Genomic DNA, 18,131 nt, shown 5'->3' on the forward strand with positions numbered 1-18,131 from the left:
CCAACTGGCTCCGCCTTCCTCCCTCCTCCTTCCTGCTCCAGGGTGACAACAGACCCTTTGCCAGACAAAGCTTGAAGATGAGACAGAGGGTCTAGATGAACCCTGGTGTATGAAGAGAAGAACAGTGGGCAGCCACAGCAAGGCCAGCAGGATGCATGTCAGCAGGAACACATATTTGGCAGACAGAGGATGCAATGGCCCTGGATGGCCCCAGGCAAATACGCTCTGACCTGGATCCATTCCCAGGCTCCATTCTCCTGAGAGCCCAGGGTGTCAGAGTCAATGTCCACCCACTGCCTGTGCCTGGCCCTGTCACAGCAAGTCCTAGTGGCAGGGCTGCAGTGTCCCCAGTTCCTTTGTCTCCAGGTCCCCTCCCTGCTTTCAAATACCTTGGGTGTCAACTGGAGAGTCTCAGCTGAGCTCAGGGGCACACGAGTTATCAAGATGGGTCAACAACCCTCTGGGGGCTCTTATCTGCAACTCCAGAGGCCAGGCAAGGAGCAAACAACAGCTGACAGGTCTCCCAGAAAGACAATCACCAGCTGAGGCCAGACCAGGGAGGGCTACCTGGGGTCTGGAACACCTGGACAGAGACAGAGTCTGCCACTCAGACACGGGGTCAGGGGAAAGGAGGAACATTGCCAGCCTGGGCAGTCCTGGGAGGCTTCAGGGAGGAGGTGGCCATAATGGAGGGCTTGAGGGATATATATGAGTCAGAAGCATAGAGAGCAAGGTCAGCAGGGGACACAGGCTGAGGCAAAGGGCAGGGGTAGAGGTGGGGAGAGTGCACAAGTAGAGAGTCTATACATTGAGCTGTGTGGCCCAGACAAAGTGGTTCAACTGCTCTGACTCAGTTTCCTCCCTTGAATGAAGGTAGCAGCTGTCCATGTCACATGGGTCATTATGGGATAAAAGTCCTGAGCACAGTACAGGTGCTTGGTAAGTGGTTGGACCCTGGGTCCTCCTGACTCCCACGGTTGGTCTTCACAGTGGGAAAGAACAGCCACTGAAGGACACATGTGGCGGATCCAAGGTCACCCACTCCTATCAGGCTGTGTCACAGTCCAGAATACAGGGACAGTGAGAGCAAGAGCGAAGGGGAGTAGGGAAGAAGGATGAGGAGGAGAGACAGAGACAGAGACAGAGAGAGAGAGAGAGAGAGAGAGAGAGAATTAATTAATTAATTAATTAACAAGAATAGATGTCCTCAGGTCTGTCCCCATCCAGCTTCAGGACTCTTAGCGCCAAAATCTCTATCCTGGCATAGTCACAATTTGTGGCTCCAAGGAAATGGGATTGGCTCCCCCAGGTGTCTGTAGGGGGATTCTTGGGAAGTGAGGGCCGTCTCTGGGGTTCAGGAGAGAACACAGCACAGACAGCACATTTGAGAGTGGAGGTCACTGCTGTCTGTGGCCTGTACGATGCAGGCCCAGAGAGGATAGAACACTTGCCCAAGGTCACACAGCCCATGGGCCCAGGGAACTGAGTCTCACCCTGGGTTGTGGTTACCCAAGCTAAGCTCTGTCACCTGGCGGGCTGTGAGGGGAATCAGAAGATCCCATACAAAGACAAGGTGGGTCCCAGCCACCTCTAAGGCCTCAGCACCCGCCCCCACCCCACTCTCGACACACACACAAATACAAACACACTTTGTGTTAGAGCCAAGGGGGATTCCAGGGTTGCGGGACACAAATCCACCTTGAGCCGGCTTCCCCATAGGAGACACTCTGCTGCCCCCTTGTGGCTTTAACAGAGTTGACGCCATCTTGTTTGCTACAAGATTTCCTATGTCTGGAGGGCCTGACCCCCACAGGGAGACACAGGACAGGACTCTGCCCCAACCCCCGCTACCGCCAGCACCCACGCTGATGTGACTAACCTAGTGACACTGAGAATTATTGTCTGCACCTGGCTGGGTCACATGACAGCCACATGACCTTGGTGCATTGTGTCACCTACTCACACATACTGTGGCAGGGTCTTGTTGAAAGAGGATATTGAGAAGGACTCAGGAGATCTTAGAAAAGTTCCTGAAGCATGTGAGGAGGGCTAGTGACATCACCTCCATGGAGGGACACATTTCAAGGTCCCGTGGAACGGCCCATGCTGTGACACAGAGGCATTTTTCTCAAAACCTACTTTCGGGTTGTGTAGCCCGAAGGAATAAAAACACAGAACCCAGGGAGCCACAAGCTCAGCTCAGTCAGGTTTATTCACTGGACATCAGGGAGCCACTGAGAGCAACCCAGGAGGGCTACCTGGAAGGAAGAGGGCAGGACCACTGGAACCGAGGTCCCGTGAGTGACCACCAAGGTGTCCAGGAACCTCTGGGGGAGCCCCTGGGATTCTTCAGCTGCAGCCCAGCTGGATTTTCAGCTCCTGAAGCTGTTGGCTACTAATGTTGTTGCCACCGCACACGATGACCACAACAGAAGCCAGGGTGGAGCTCAGGCGGCCCTCAGCCTGGAGCCTCCACAGGATGCCCGAGTAGATGGAGGCCAGGGCGGCACCGCAGGCAGGTTCCACCAGCATGCGCTCGTCATCTGTGGGGAGGACAGGGTTGGGGGAAGGAAGGGGGGAGAGCTGTCGTCAGTCTCAGCAAGAAGCATCCATCTATCCATCTCTCTCCTCCGACATCACAGGTCTGACTTTCTACAGATCTGCTCCATCACTTGTCTGTCTGTCCATCCATCAGTGTAGCCTTTGTCTGAAACACCAGCCATCCAACCAGGAGCCATTCACCCATCTCCTACCCATCATTTGATTGGTCATCCATCAGACTGTTCGTCAGTGTGTCCATCTACCCACCAATCAATCCACCCGCCTGTCAATCCACCCACCCACCCATCCATCCTCCCGTCCATCTATCCACCCACCCACCCATCCATCCTTCTTTCCCTCCACTGCCCATCTTTCCATTACTAATCTTCTCCACTCATACATTCATCTATTCATTCAACAAACACCTCACTCTCTGCCTGGCTTTGTGCTAGGAAGACCTAAGAGACATAATAGTGGCTAAGACACAAAGCCTCACCCCGACCCAGCCACACCTCATCAGAAGATTAAAAACTAGGCAGCTGTAGACAGCAGGGTTAGTGTATTGGAGCTCTCTTGTTAGTGAGGTGGTGTGGGGAGATCAGGGTGGCTTCCTGGAGAAGGCACCATAACGGATAACTCGTCATCACATGGGCAAGCAGTAGGGGATTGGGTCAGGACAGACATCTGGAGACAGGAATGTGGGAAGGGCACGTGCAAAGGTCCTGAAGCTGCTAAGGCTTTCTCCTCCTCCCATCCACAACTGGACACGCCCCCGTGACATCACCACTGGACACGCCCCCATGACATCACCACTGCCCAGCCAGCCCAGTCCCCAACACTGAGGACAAGGTTGAGTGAACAGAGTGCCAGGCCTCGCTCACCCAGGAACCTCTGCACAGCGCTGACAGCCTCCCGGTCTTCTACCACCTCAGAGAGGACCTCACACTCCTTTGCACACTCCAAGGTCCGTGCAGCCACCGTCTTGGCTCCGAGGCTCCTGGCTACACTGTGGGATGGGGGAAGGGGGGTGGAAGAGCAGACACGTCAGAGCCCCACCCTGCTGTCCCCAGGTCACCCACATCAGGTCAAGCAGACCTATGGGGTGCCTGCACCCCCCAAACAGCTTGGACGAATAGACCATAGGATAAAGACGCCCCATCCTCTACCCCCTCAGATGCCCACCCAGGCTTACCTGGTGATGTCTGGCAGGGTGACCGGCCTGCCTGCCTGCAAGGCCGCATTGAAACTGTGCGCCCCGCGGGTCTCCATGGCAACGATGGGCACATGCTGCCAGCCCACCTCCAGCAGGCCAGCAGTCACACCTGCCAGGAGCCCTCCGCCCCCCACGGCCAGCACCACGGCACCTGGAGGGGTCCCTAGTGACTCCTTCAGCTCCCGCACTAGGCTGGCATGGCCTTCCCTGTGGGGTTTGAGGGTGATACATGATGGGACTTCCGGAATAGGTGACCCCTCCTTTGCCACTCAGAGGCAACATGATGCAAGAGGGGTCCCCTGGACTTCACCCTTGCTCTCCATCCATTCATTTCTTCACCCACCCACATGTCTCCCCATTTTTCTCCCAGTCTTTCTTGCCTTTCCCAAGAATATCCTTATCAGTTAAGAGGGATCAGCTGGAGTTCTGGAAGCAGCCCCATGACCAGCTGTGTGCCCTCGGGCAAGTGTCTTGACCTCTCTGTGTCCCAATGGGCTTCCTAGTAGCTACCTATTCCTTACAGAAGAGAAGCAGGCAGGCAATAAGGGAATGCCAGCAGCCTGTGCACCCGGCCCCAAGGACATGTTCAACAGAGGATACTTCATGTTACAATGTCCAGTTCACCAATGGGGAAACTGAGGCACGGGCCATGAGGTGCTTTACATAAAACACAATTCCCAAGAGGCCAGGTTCGAACCCATGTCTGCCTGGCTTTGAAGTCTCTTCTCCTTTCTGGGCCTCAGTTTTCTCTTCGGTCCAGTGAGGGTCCTCCTACCCCCACACACTCTGGCTTCCTAAGAACATAGTTGCAGCCTTACCATATAAGGGGATGGTCAAACGGGGAGACGTTCACCCAGCCGTCCCTTGTGGCCAGTTCTTGTGCTTTTACATTGGCTTCATCCCAGACCTGAAGAGAAGTAGAGGCCCCACAGAGACTCCACAGAGACTGTGGTGAAGCCCCCCCCCATTTCCTATGGGTCCCCCTGAATGACACCACACCTCCCAGGATAAGAACGGCAACCTCCAAATGGACCAAAGGACACCACACATCTCCCTCAAACTCAAAGGGACCCGAATGCTGTGTGACCCACAGGGCTAGAACAGCTCCAAGGCTGGTCACATAGAGCCGACTTTAGACCCACAGGAGGGGACAAGTCTCTCACACCAACCCCGCAGATCAGCTGGGTCCCAGCGGCTGATCCATGAAAGTCTTTGTCTCCTGATGGTGGCCCAGGGTGAGCTGAAACACAGGCAAGCCTGACCCTGACCCCTGTGCCCACCCTAAGTCACCCAGAGGTCACCTTCTGGGCATCCCCTAATCATGGAGCTTGCCTGGGGTACGGCCAGGGTGGGCTGTGAATGCCGGGAACATGTGCCTGGGACAGACTCCACCCATAGGATTGAGGGTTTGGGAGAAGCTGCTGTGTCCCACTCAGGGCCACAGCCCTGCTGAGCCCAGAGGGATAAACCCCAGGTGTATAGACATGACTGCCCTGTTCCAGAATAGATGGATGGATGAGTGGGTGAGCCAGTGATTGGTAGAAGTGAGTGGAGCGTGGTGGCGCATGCCTTTAATCCCAGCACTTGGGAGGCAGAGGCGGGTGGATCTCTGAGTTCGAGACCAGCCTGGTCTACAAAATGAGTTTCAGGACAGCCAGGGCTACACAGAGAAACTCTGCCTTGGAAAGCCAAACCAAACAAAACAGAAGGAAGCAGAGGAGATGAGGAAAGGGCTGGGGTGGTGCCAGGGGCTGCACAGTGTGTTTAGAGGCTGATTTGGGCATTATAGCTCAGGCACAACTTCAAGGGAGGTCCCGTTATTTCCTCCTTGGGGTCTCAGAACAAGAAACGGCATAATCACTCAGAGGGTCTTGTCTTATCAACTGCCAGCCTTTCAGGTCCCAGTATGCCTGAGGACAGGGGTTAGGGGGACACTCCCAGGCCTCTGACAGGAGTCTTCTCGGGGTGGGGCAGAGGTCCGAGCCCTCAAAGTGCAACACTCCTGTCCTGCCCCTTCTCCCTTCTCTCTGCCCTCCCGAGAGAAGATTGAAGACTAAGACACTGTTTCTGGCCAGTGTTCACCCACAAATAAATGGAGGCGATGCCCTACAGTGGAGTAGAAGAGGACACAATCCCGCCCTCAGCCCCGCCCCAGCCCCGCACCACCTCCTTACTTTCCCAGTCAGCTGGACCTCGGCCCCTTCCCCCTCCAGCCGCCTCACCACCTGCACGGAGGTGCCCTCTGGGAGCACGATGGTGACAGGGATGCCCAGCTTATGAGCCGAGTATGCAGCCGCAATGCCCGCATTGCCCCCTGGGAACAGTGAGGAAAGGAGTTCCTCAGGCTTCTCGTGCCCCCCTTCTCTCCCCCTCCCTCCTTTCCCCAAACCTCCATAAGTCACCTGAGTATCTGTGCCCCCCACCCACCCACCCACCTTGCTGATTTACGTCAAGCCAATCAGAGAACGCAACCTCGGTGACTGCTACGGACATGAGAATGTCGCCCAGGCTACTGTGGGACCAGGACGAGAGGAGAGGGGAAAGGAGAAGCAAGAGACTGAAGGGCTGGATTCAGCGGGGCCTGAAAGCCATTTATCCAAAGAGTGTTCAGAACTTGGAGCCCCTGGTCTAAACCTCTGTGAGGTGGGTCTCTGCCGTTTGTGACCACCACAAGTCTCAGATTATGGGGAAGGGACTTAAGAGCAGATGGTATGGCTCTCTGAGACTTTGACCTGATGAGGCTAATCCTTAGTTGGGCCTGGTGATGGAGATCTGTAACCCCAGCGCTCAGGAGATGGTGACAGGAGAATCCAGAATCCTGTCAGCCTGTAACAAAGGGAGGAAGGAAGGAAGGAAGGAAGGAAGGAAGGAAGGAAGGAAGGAAGGAAGGAAGGAAGGAAGGAAGGAAGGAAGGAAAGAAGGAAGGAAGGAAAAGCCAAGCCCTGGATATTAACCTTTGCTCTGGCTGGCTCCCCTGCCCCAACCCCAGTCCCAAGGACTCCCAATAAAACAGAAAGGGGATGAGGTCACCTGAGGAGCACACCAGATGTCTGCATCCCCTCTTGGCCATCTGGAGAGAGAAAGGATGGAGTTGGCGTCACTTCGGTCATGGAAACCTTTATGGGATGTAGCCCGGTGCTCCACCCACACCAGACAGTCCTTTCCCCCACCCCCATAGGTTCCCGCACTTCCTCCACAGTCCTGTGCCCACCCTCCTTCACCTGCTGGCAGAAATGACCTATGCCCCGGATCTTGAAGGAGCCAGCTATCTGCACATTCTCGTATTTGAGGAAGACCGGCATGCCTGCCACCTGAGACAGCGCCCAGCTCTCCAGCAGGGGCGTGACCCTGTGGAAAGGCTCCGCCCCGACGCGCTCTGCCAAGGCCTCCTCCATTCCAACAGCGTGCTGACCACCTGCAAGGAGGCATAAAGGGTTTGCACCCGGTCAGACTCTTTAGCCATGACAGGGGGAGGAGAAGGACGAGGCCCCTGAGCCCGACCACCGCAAATCTTAGCCAGCATCCAAGCTTCAAGGTCCAGGTGAGTATCTGACCATCTCTGCACCCTGGTTTCCCAATCTGAACAAGGCAGATTGTCCTGGGCGCCCGTTACTTAATACCTATGACTGCCCATAGTGCTGAGGACACAGAGTGTAACCAAAGAATAGTAAAAAAAAATCATTCATTCATTCATTCTTCATTCATTCATTGTTTTGTTTTGTTTTGTTTTTCATTAAAACACTGGTTTAGCGGGTGCCAGGGAGTCCAGACCCTTCCGTACTCCTTCACCTTTGCCCATGGCAATCTTAAACCCTTCTCCCACTTATCCATTCTGTAGGAGCCACAACCCGTGTCTCTAAAAGCAAAGATGCTTTTATTATAGTTGCTGTTGAGGGATAGCCCAGGCTAGCCTGGAATCCACCATCCTCCTGCCTCCACCTCCTTAGTGTTGGGATTATAATGGTATGATACCACACTGACCCATAAGGTTTTGTTTTGCCTTTTAATGTAAATATGTATGTAGCTTTACAATGGTTCACATTGGTCCAAATGTGTGGAGGTGATGGCTTTATATTGGCTACATAACAAGTTTCAAGCTAGTCAGGGCAATGCAATTTGTCTCAAAAGGGGGGTGGGGGGCTAGAAACATGGCTCATCTGTTAAGAGACCTTGATGTTCTCGCAAAGGACCCAGGTTCAGTTCCTGGCACCCTTTGGGGTGCTCACAGCCTATGGCCCCAGGGAGCCATAGAACCAGTGGATGCCAACCCAGAGCAGAAGTGGGATCAAGTTGTGTCCAACCCCAAAAGTCTTGAGATGGGAAGGAGTTGGACCACTCCCTCCCTGCCTCTCCCCCAAAGGTTTAAGAAGCTGTTGTTCTCCCCTCCCCACCCCAATTAAAGGAGCTGCTCCCTGAAGCCTGTCTCCCTAGAATTCATCACCCTGGTTGTTCTCCGAATCCCTCCAGTTCTAGGGGTCTGGTGCCCTCTTGTGGCCTTTTCTGTCACTGCATGCACCTGGTGGGCAGACATACACACCGGCAAACACATGTATACATACAAATAATTTATAAAAGGTGTAATAAAAGGGGTCTGGTGAGATGGCTCAGCAGACATTCCCACAGGAGCCTGATAACCTCGGATCGATCCCCAGGAACCACTTTAAGGTGGAAGGAGGGAGCAAATTTAAAGGAGGGGAGAAGCAGCCGTAGTGAAGGATACCACCCATCCCACAGGAGGCAGGAGCAGGCAGATCTATGAATTCAGGAGCAGTCTGGGCTACAAAGTGAGTAGCCTCAAGGCTAGCCTCAGTTACGTACTGAGAAAACTTTGTTTCAAACTACCAAACTGAAGCTGAAGGGACGAGAAGAGAAGAGAAGAGAAGAGAAGAGGAGAGGAGAGGAGAGGAGAGGAGAGGAGAGGAGATGTGGACGTTGTACATCGTGGTGCGGAGCCTAGTGCGCACCACGATGTACAACGTCCACAAGCAGGGAAAGGAGAGGAGAGGAGAGGAAAAGAAGAGGAGAGGAGAGGAGAGGAGAGGAGAGGAGAGGAGAGGAGAGGAGAGGAGAGGAGAGGAGAGGAGAGGAAAAAGAAAAATTACCCTCTTTTTGTCTCTATAGCAGAAGATTGGTCAGGCCCTTTGCAGTTCCAAGGTCGGCCACCAGGGGGTGTGAGCTGCACCCCATCTCTCCTGCCCAGGAACCCGGACCTCTTATTTAAGTGACTTGACTGGGGGTCTGTTCATGAATCTGAACCTTTGTCAGGATGGCCCTGGAACTCCCCAGACAAGGCAAACAACGCAGACCCTTCTCATCCCCTTCAGCACCCCTCCCAGGGAAAGGGGCCTATGAGCTGTACCCAGTCTCCAAACTCCTGTGCTGGCAAGTTTTTATGTCACTTGACACAAGCTAGAGTCATTTTTGAAGAGGGACCCGCAACTGAGAAGATGATCCTACAAGATGGGAAAGCCCATGGTGTATTTTCTTCATAGGTGATTGATGTGCGATGGTGCAGCCCACTGTTGGCGGTTCCATCCTTAGGCTGGTGGTCCGGGATTCTATTTCTATTTTTTATTAAAGAATTGTGTGTGTTCACATGCACAAGGGCATATGTGTGTGTGTGTGTGTGTGTGTGTATACTGTAGCTGCCTTCAGACACACCAGAAGAGGGCATCAGATCCCATTATAGATGGTTCACAACCATCTCTAATCCTAGTCTCATAAGATCAGATGACCTTTTCTGGTGTACATATAGATGTATATACAAAATAAAGCATCCACATACATAAAATAAATCTTTTTTTTAAAAGTCTCCTTTGGGTATGGAGTCAGGAGAGACCTCTTGGACCAGAAAGATAAGAATGAGCTAATTATGTACCACACCACACACTGGGCAGCTCTGGGCAGCACAGGGTCCTTAAGAGGATTAAGTTCAACCATGAAAAGGAGGTGTCTGTCCACTGTACCCTGCATTGCTTGATAAGGGCTAACTGTTGTGTGGGGCTGGCTGGAAACTGGGCACGATGCCCAGCTCCTTCCTTCTTATCTCAGAAGGCACTGAGAAATCCTGACAGAGGCCTGTATTTAACTCCATTTTGTAACTGGTGACCCAGAGGGGTTGGTACACAAGGCCACAGGCTCAAAGTTCCAGTGCAGGTGTGGGGGTTTCCACACTGTATGGCATTGGTTTTTCAAGACAGGGTTTCTCTGTGTAGCCCTGGCTGTCCTGGAACTCACTCTGTAGACCAGGCTGGCCTCAAACTCAGAAATCCATCTGTCTCTGCCTTCCAAGTGCTAGAATTAAAGGTGCGTGCCACCACTGTCCAGCCACTGTGTGGCATCTTATCTACTGGACTGTTCTTTTTCCTCTCCCTCCTCCTTACCACCATCATCATCATTCATTCATTCATTCATTCATTAAAAATGAGACTATTTGGTACCATTGGCAATTATCCATAAGAGTCGCACACCTTCAATCCCAGGACTCGGGAGGCAGAGGCAGACAGTTCTGTGAGTTCGAGGCCAGCTTGGTCTATAGAGTGAGTTCCAGGACAGCCACACAGAGAAACCCTCCCCTGAACAAACAAAAGCAGCAAGGGAAAACTGCTGAGAGCTCGGCTCTGTTCCCAGGCCTCTCTGCTCCTCCTGAGGGGCCACTTCACCACTGTCACCCAGCTGAGCCAAGACCCAGGGATCCCACCTCTCACCACTGAGGCAGGTGCTGGAGCTGAGCAGTGAGGACCCAAGTTCAGCTCTCCAGCACCCACATAAAAGGGCTTGAACAGCTGGGGCCCTGCGACTTTCTTACTGGAACCCACTTGTAAGGATTCTCATCTGGTCTAGTCCTCACTCCGCTCTGACAGTCCTGGGGTCCTTTCCCCATGGGCCATTTAGTGGCACACGACAGCTAAGTCAGGAAAAAAAAAAAGACTAGAAAGCCAAGCTAACTGACCGCCCCTCCAGCCAGCACACCCTGCTAACTACCCTCAGGGACTGCAGGGCCTGCCTTCTGTGGGGTGACAAGATAGGGCAGATGCTACTCGACTGATAACCACCCTTACACCCACTCACTGCCCAACACACTGCCCCACGGTCCCCAGCCACTCCCACAATGCCTTCCTTACCTTCCTGAAGGACAGCCCAGCCAGGACCAACCTGGACTCACTGGCTACCAGATCAGCTTCCGGCTACCAGGGCCTGGCCCCTCCTCCTTGTTAAAGGGACAGCTCCTGATTCTGGGGTCCTGGTGAGAACTCACAACAAAAAATGACCAAGATGAACCCATGGGGGTATTCAATCCTCTCTGTCTTCCTTACGCAGCTCATGGCTCGTGAACGACCTGGGCTCATCTAGCAAGTGTGGAAATGGAGGTTCAGAAAGCATACATTAGCAGGGGCTGGCCAGCAAGAGGTAGAGTGTACCCCTCATCGTGGACTCCTTCAATAACATAGGCACACCCCAGATCTGACTTTGTGTTCAGAGCTGTTGCTGGGTCAGGCCACTTTGCCCGGGTTCACACTGGGGTCAGCTTATGTTTGAGACAAGATAATAAAGATGCAGGCCAGGCATGGTAGCACACATCTTTAATGCCAGTACTTGGGAGGTAGAAGCAAGTGGGTCTCTGTGAGTTCAAGGCCAAGCTGGTATATACAGCAAGTTCCAGGACAGTTTGGGGCTGCATAGAGAGACCCTGTCGAAACAAAGAAAGAAAGAAAGAAAGAAAGAAAGAAAGAAAGAAAGAAAGAAAGAAAGAAAGAAAGAAAGAAAGAAAGAAAGAGGAGGGAGGGAGGGAGAGAAGGGGAGAGGAAGGAAGGAAGGAAGGAAGGAAGAAAGGAAGGAAGGAAGGAAGGGGAGAGAAGGGAGGAAGGGAGGAAAGAAGAAAAAAGGAAGGAAGGAAGGAAGGAAGGAAGGAAGGAAGGGGAGAGAAGGGAGGAAGGGAGGAAAGAAGGAAAAAAGGAAGGAAGGAAAGGGAGAGAAGGGAGGAAGGGAGGAAAGAAGGAAAAAAGGAAGGAAGGAAGGAAGGAAGGAAGGAAGGAAGGAAGGAAGGAAGGAAGGGGAGAGAAGGGAGGAAGGGAGGAAAGAAGGAAAAAAGGAAGGAAGGGGAGAGAAGGAAAAAAGGAAGGAAGGGGAGAGAAGGAAGGAAGGAAGGAAGGAAGGAAGGAAGGAAGGAAGGAAGGAAGGAAGGAAAACAGAAAGGAGACAGGATGAGCCTAGCCAGCAGTTGTCCCGTTCTCCAGTCTGAATAGGAAGAGTGACTCTCACATCATGTTCCCGTCCCTAACATTTCACAGTCAGCAGAGGAAGCCTGGGTGTTATTTACTGTTCAGAGCAACAGCTGCTCACGCCTTCCTGCACTCAATAAATAAATATTTACCAGACACCTATCACCCGCCAAGTCCCAAGACCTTTAACCTCAAACAAGATAGTGTGTCCCTTGCCTTCCCACAGGCCCTTGCTGTAGGAGGTGGGAGCTGGTGGGAGGTTGGGGTGGGTGTTGTCAGGCAATGGAAAGCCATGCTGAGTTCTAGGGTCACAGAAGGACTGAGGAGAGTCTGAGGAGATGGCATGTGTGAAAACCCCAGTATGGCTCTCCAGCACCCATGTGACAGGGCCAGATGAGGTAATGTGTCTATAATCTCAACACTACTAGAGTAGAAGGAGAAAGATGTCTGATTTGATTGGTTAGCCTAGTCAAATCCGCGTGCTCGGAGCTCCACGGTCAGACTCTTGTGGCCCTTCTGAAGGCTGAGACCCTGGAGTGCACCCTCAGCCTCAGTTTCCCCAGATAAAAAATAAGAGGCAAGAGTCAGGAAGGACCAGACGACACAGGTGTCCTGTGTCTTCCTTGGGGTCTTGTGACCTCTCCCCTCCCAGGATTGATGGTTAACCCCTGGCTGCCTGGAGCGAGGTGGAGCTGCTTATCCATGACCTATAACTAGGACCCCGCCCAACTCACCTCTGCCCTCACGTCATCCCCTCCCCCATCCTTGATAAGCGGCCAGTCTTGCTCAAGTGCCTGTAAGATGGAATCTGGAAAAGGCTTCCTGGAGGAGTCCCTCAGCTGTAGACAAGAATCTGCACTTATTATGTGCCTACGGTATGCCAACAGCAAACTTCCAGGGCTCTCACGCATGAGACTCGCTCTCTACCACAAAGCCTCTAGGAATGGAGTCTCTTTAATGTTTCCTGAAACAGATCTTGTGTAGTCCAGGCTAGCCTTAAACTTGCTATGCAAATGAAGATGACACTGAACATTTTAACTTCTCACCTCCACCACCCACATGCTAGAATTACAACTACATACGTGCACTCACGTGCACACACCTGGGGGTGGGAGAGCGGTGCTGGCTAAATGACTAAAAGCTAGTGCTACCCTTGAAGAAGACTCAGGTTCAGTCCCCAGCACCCAGATCAGGCAGCTCGCCTGCAGCAGCCTGTAATCCCAGTTCTGGCGGTTCTGATACCTCCATGGGTGCCTGCACTCACGTGCACACAAACATACATGCCATACACATGGTTAAAAATAATAAACTAAGCCAGGCGTGGTGGCGCATGCCTTTAATCCCAGCACTCGGGAGGCAGAGGCAAGTAGATTTCTGAGTTCGAGGCCAGCCTGGTCTACAGAGTGAGTTCCAGGACAGCCAGGGCTATACAGAGAAACCCTGTCTCGAAAAACTAAAAAAATAAAAAATAAATAAAAATAAAATAAGCTGGGCTGGGGTGGTGCACACCTTTAATCCCAGCACCTGAGAGACAGAGGCAAGCAAATCTCAGTGAGTTCGAGGCCAGCCCGGTCTATATAGAGTTCCAGGGCAGCCAGGGCTGCACAGAGAAACCCAGTCTCCAAAAACCACCATCATCATCATCATAGGGGTGCAGGGTTTCCCTATATAACCCTGGCTGACTTAGAACTCACTATGTAGATCAGGCTGGTCTTGAACTCAAAGAGATCTGCCTCAGACTCTCAAGTACTAGGATTAAAGGCATGCATCACCATGTCAAACTAAATCTTTCTTTTTTTTTTTTTTAAGATTTTTTAAATTTATTTTTATTATATGTAAGTACACTGTAGCTGTCTTCAAACACCCCAGAAGAGGGAGTCAGATCTCATTACGGATGGTTGTGAGCCACCATGTGGTTGCTGGGATTTGAACTTCGGACCTTCAAAGAGCAGTCTGGTGCTCTTACCCACTGAGCCATCTCACCAGCCCAAACTAAATCTTTCTTAAAAGAAAAAAAAAATATATGTGCAGTTTGTTCTTCATGTGGGTCCCTTAACAATTAGAGTAGAGGCTGTCTCTGACTCTGTTGCCTGCCTTTGGATCCCTTTCCCATAGCTGGGCTGCCTTGCCTGGCCTCAGGGGGAAAGGATGTCCTCAATCCTACTGTGACTTGATGTGCCAGGGTGGATTGGTACCACAAGGGGCCTCCCCTTCTTTGAGGAAAAGGGGGGGTTGGGGAGGGGTGGGAGGGTGGGACTGGGAGGGAAGGAGGCAGGGGGCTGTAATCAGGCTGTAAATTGAATAAATAAATAAATTGGTGAGAGAATAAAAGAAAAGAGATTAAGTAATAGAACAAGCCAAGTGCTGGTACACCTGTAATCTCAGCACCCCGGAGGCTGAGACAGTAGGATTACCATGAACTCCACATCAGGAATTGCTGCATAGCCAGACTGTCTCAAACCCTCCCCCGACACACATATATATACACATATATTGAGATGGTTTGCCAGGTATGAATACATGTCACCAACCTGATGACCTGAGTTCAGTTCCCAGGATCAACATGGTATAAGGACAGAATTGATGCCAGAGAAAGACCTCTGATCTATGTGCACACGCGCGCGCACACACACACACACACACATACATAAACATGCACATACACACATGCACACAGACATACATACATATAAACACACATGCACACACATATACATACATACACACACATATATATACATGTACACATACACCCAAATACATACACATGTACACACATACATACAAATACACACATACACACATGAATATATGTATACACACACACATACACGTACACGCACATACATACAGAGAATATATAAACAAATGTAATTTTTTAATTTTCAATGAAAACAGAAATGAAACAGCAGACTAGGCACAGGGCTCCTATGGGGAGGCCATGTGCTCAGCATTTAGAACACAGATCTTGGAGCCAGGCTCTGCTGCACCACTTCCTGGCTAAGTAACCCTAGGGAAGTCAGACAGCCACTCTGTGCCTTGGCTTAGCTGTAGGGAGAGATACAGGCCCCTCTCCTGGGAGAGCTGATGTGTGTGAGACACTGGGGCTGCAGCTGGTGCTCCGTTGTCACTCTGATGGTCGTAAAAGAAGTCACCTGAGACTGCAGCAGAGGTGGCAAAGCCACTGTGATGTCATTCCTCCACACAACATACAACTACCTGGACGAAAAACATTCTGATGATCCGAACATGTTTGGAGAAACCAAGTCCACTGCTCAAAGTCACAGTTGCTGGCTGTGATGAGGGAGAGGAGGGGCTGGCGTGGACAGCCAACTCCTGTCCCTGACACCTCGGGCTACCAAGCAGCCTCCAGGTCCAGACCTCTGGGTTGTTCATTAATCTTCACCCCACCCCCGCAGCCCAGATGTGCACCCTGTTCCCAGGACAAAGGGACCTTTCTGCTGAGGTGGGTGGCCCAGATGTGCACCCTGTTCCCAGGACAAAGGGACCTTTCTGCTGAGGTGGGTGGAGCCTCTGACACCTGCCAGCCACCCTCGGTCACAAGCCTCACCTCATTCCCTTCCTTGCATGAGGTAAGAACAAGGTCCAGGCAGGTTAAGCCACCAGGGATCAAGATCTTCCCATACACAACACAGCATGGCTCCTTGGCCAAGTTCAAAGACTCCCCATCCCTAACCAAGAAGTTCGACCCCTGGAGGCCAGAGAATCCCACCTTAGGGCATTATTTCCATCAGCCACCCTGGGCCATACCATCCTCTCAGGAAGGCCACTGTCCTGGGGTCACCGCGTCCTCTCAGTCTCTTGCCACTCAGCCCCCTCCCAGGAGCCCTTGACTGAACTTGGGGTGCCTTTGAGTTTGAAACCTTTGCAGAGATACTTCCCCTACACAACTCATTCCCAGATCAAGGGAAGGAGTCAGGTGCAAAAAAGTTAATGTGACTAGTTGGGTCAGCCATCCCAGAGACCAGAGACTAAGCTCTGAGGGACATTTAATCCGGGTGTGCCTCCCAAGAGACTTAAAAACTCACTTACAGCTAAGCACTGGGTGTAGTGCTGCATGCCTGTAATCCTGGCACTTGGGAGGTGGCAGCAAGATAAATGGATATCCTTGGCTACAAAGGAAATTCAAGGCCAGCCTGGGCTACATGGTGAGATCCTGTCTCATAGAACAAAACCTCTTGGACTTTGGAGAAATGGAAAGAGTTTGTGACAGAGTTGAAAACAACTCTGGGGTGGAGGGGCAGAAGGGGTCCCCTGAAGGGGCAGCTTGGGCTGGAGGAACAGAAGGTCCCCAGGTAACTGAACAGTTACCACCCAGCCACTCTGACTTCTGTATGTTGCTGTAACCCCTAGGAGGAAAGAAACAACAACAATAAAACGACAATTTTGTCACCTCGAATTAAGCACCCACCTTACCTAAGAACGAAGCCACGTGAGACAGAATCAGGAAGGCCTCTTCTGCACGTGCTCTTGGGGTGTGAGGTTTTCTGTCAAGGTCTTCACTTGCCAGTGAGCCGTGGCCCGGTCTCTCACAGGGCGTTTGACCTGGTTGGCTCCCCACATCCATCGTGGGGTCACCATAGATCATGATAACCGCAGGGAGAGGCTCCGGTGATTGCCAGGTCCTGACCTTGGCTTGCTGGCTGATTTTACACATTAGCAAAGACTGTTTGTCCCTGGGAATGACGCACGGTGGGAGTCAGGGAGTCAGTGCCACCAGGAAAACCCAGGAGTGTTCTGGGAGGTCCCCACCTATCCAGTGAGGGTTGCAGCAGGTGACCTCAGGGGAAAGAACTTGACAGTTGCCTGGTCCTCAGCCAGTGCCACCGATTTGGACACGGAGTCCAAAACAAGGAAGGGAGAGAGACTTCATTGTTCATTTGACACAGAGTCTCTCTGTATAACAGCCCCGGTTTCCTGGAACTCACTCCATAGACCAGGGGCCTCTAACCCACAGAGATCCACCTGCCTCTGCCTCCTGAGTGTTGGGATGAAAGGCGTGTGCCACCACGCCTGGCTTCTTTTCCCTTTAAAAGAATGTTTTAAAAAATGGTTTTTAGTCAGGCAATGGTGGTGAACATCTTTAATCCCAGCACTTGGGAGGCAGAGGCAGGTGGATCTGAGTTTGAGGCCAGCCTGGTCTACAGAGTGAGTTCTAAGAACAGTCAGGGCTACACAGAGAAAGAAACCCTGTCCTGAAAAACCCAATAATAATCATAATCATAATAATATATTTTGTATTTATTTGTCGGGGGGGGGGGTTCATGTGTGCTGTGGCACACCTGCAGAAGTCAGATGACAATCTTGTGCGAGCCAGTTCTCTGTCTACTGTGTGGGTCCCTGATATGGAACTCAAGTCACCAGGCTTGGCAGCAAGTGTCTTTACCCACTAAACAATCCTGCCAGCCATTTTTTAAGCTTTTTTTTTTTTAAAGACAGTCTTGTGTATCCAAGGCTGGCTTTAAAACCACTGGGTAGCTGAGGATGACCTTGAACCCCTGACCCTCCTGTCTGTGCCTCCCAAGTGCTGGGCTTATGGATGTTTGTCACCACACCCGGCCACTTTTTTTCTCTTTAGAGGCACAGTCTCTTTCTGCATCCCAGTCTGCTCTCAAACTTGGCAATCCTCCTGCCTCAACCTCCCATGTGCTAGGATGACAAGCGGGAGCCAACATGCCCATGAGACACCTCTGGAAGGGAGTATGTTTCAGTAGCAGTTAAATAAAACATGCTTTGTAAACCAGACTTGGTAGTACGAAGCTTTAATCCTAGCACTCGGGAAGCAGAGGCAGGCAGCTCTCTGTGAGTTCCAGGCTAGCCTGATCTACAGAGCACGTTTCAGAACAGCCAAGGCTACACAGAGGAAATCCTACATTGGAAATCAAAACAAACAAACAAACAAACAAACAACAAAACAAAACATGTTTTGTACACTTGATGGTAAGTCCTGGCTCCAGCACCAGGAGGAGAGAAGACGGAGTGTCATTCCTGTCACCTGGCGGAGTTCCTCAGATGCAGATGTTGAATTCTGGAGCTGCTTCATTTCCTGTTGTAGGACAGCCTCCCTGGAATTGCGTGTCTCTGAGCATTGATGTTCTTCACTCTGATGACACCCAAGAAACATCTCCAGAGAT

The 18,131-nt window shown here is 51.8% G+C and overlaps 1 protein-coding gene across 3 annotated transcripts; it reads right to left on the reverse strand.

Annotated features, from left to right (window-relative positions):
* Positions 1-2,194: 2,194 nt before the first annotated feature.
* On the reverse strand, positions 2,195-16,676 carry Sdsl (serine dehydratase like). Of its 3 annotated transcripts, XM_029476904.1 has the most exons (9): positions 16,414-16,475; positions 10,879-11,007; positions 6,976-7,169; positions 6,785-6,824; positions 5,929-6,068; positions 4,573-4,661; positions 3,734-3,961; positions 3,423-3,547; positions 2,195-2,543 (listed from the first exon to the last, which is right to left on the reverse strand). In XM_029476904.1, exons 3-9 carry the CDS (start codon positions 7,147-7,149, stop codon positions 2,350-2,352), a joined length of 990 nt encoding a protein of 329 aa, XP_029332764.1. In that variant the 5' UTR covers positions 7,150-7,169; positions 10,879-11,007; positions 16,414-16,475; the 3' UTR covers positions 2,195-2,349. The 3 variants fall into 3 exon arrangements, with proteins under 3 accessions (XP_029332764.1, XP_021018322.1, XP_029332765.1); XM_021162663.2 differs by lacking the exon at positions 10,879-11,007 and having other exon boundaries at positions 16,414-16,676; XM_029476905.1 differs by lacking the exons at positions 10,879-11,007; positions 16,414-16,475 and adding an exon at positions 10,195-10,256.
* Between the last annotated feature and the right edge of the window lie 1,455 nt (positions 16,677-18,131).

This window comes from Mus caroli, chromosome 5 (assembly GCF_900094665.2).
Source record: "Mus caroli chromosome 5, CAROLI_EIJ_v1.1, whole genome shotgun sequence".
Classification (NCBI taxonomy): Eukaryota; Metazoa; Chordata; class Mammalia; order Rodentia; family Muridae; genus Mus; species Mus caroli.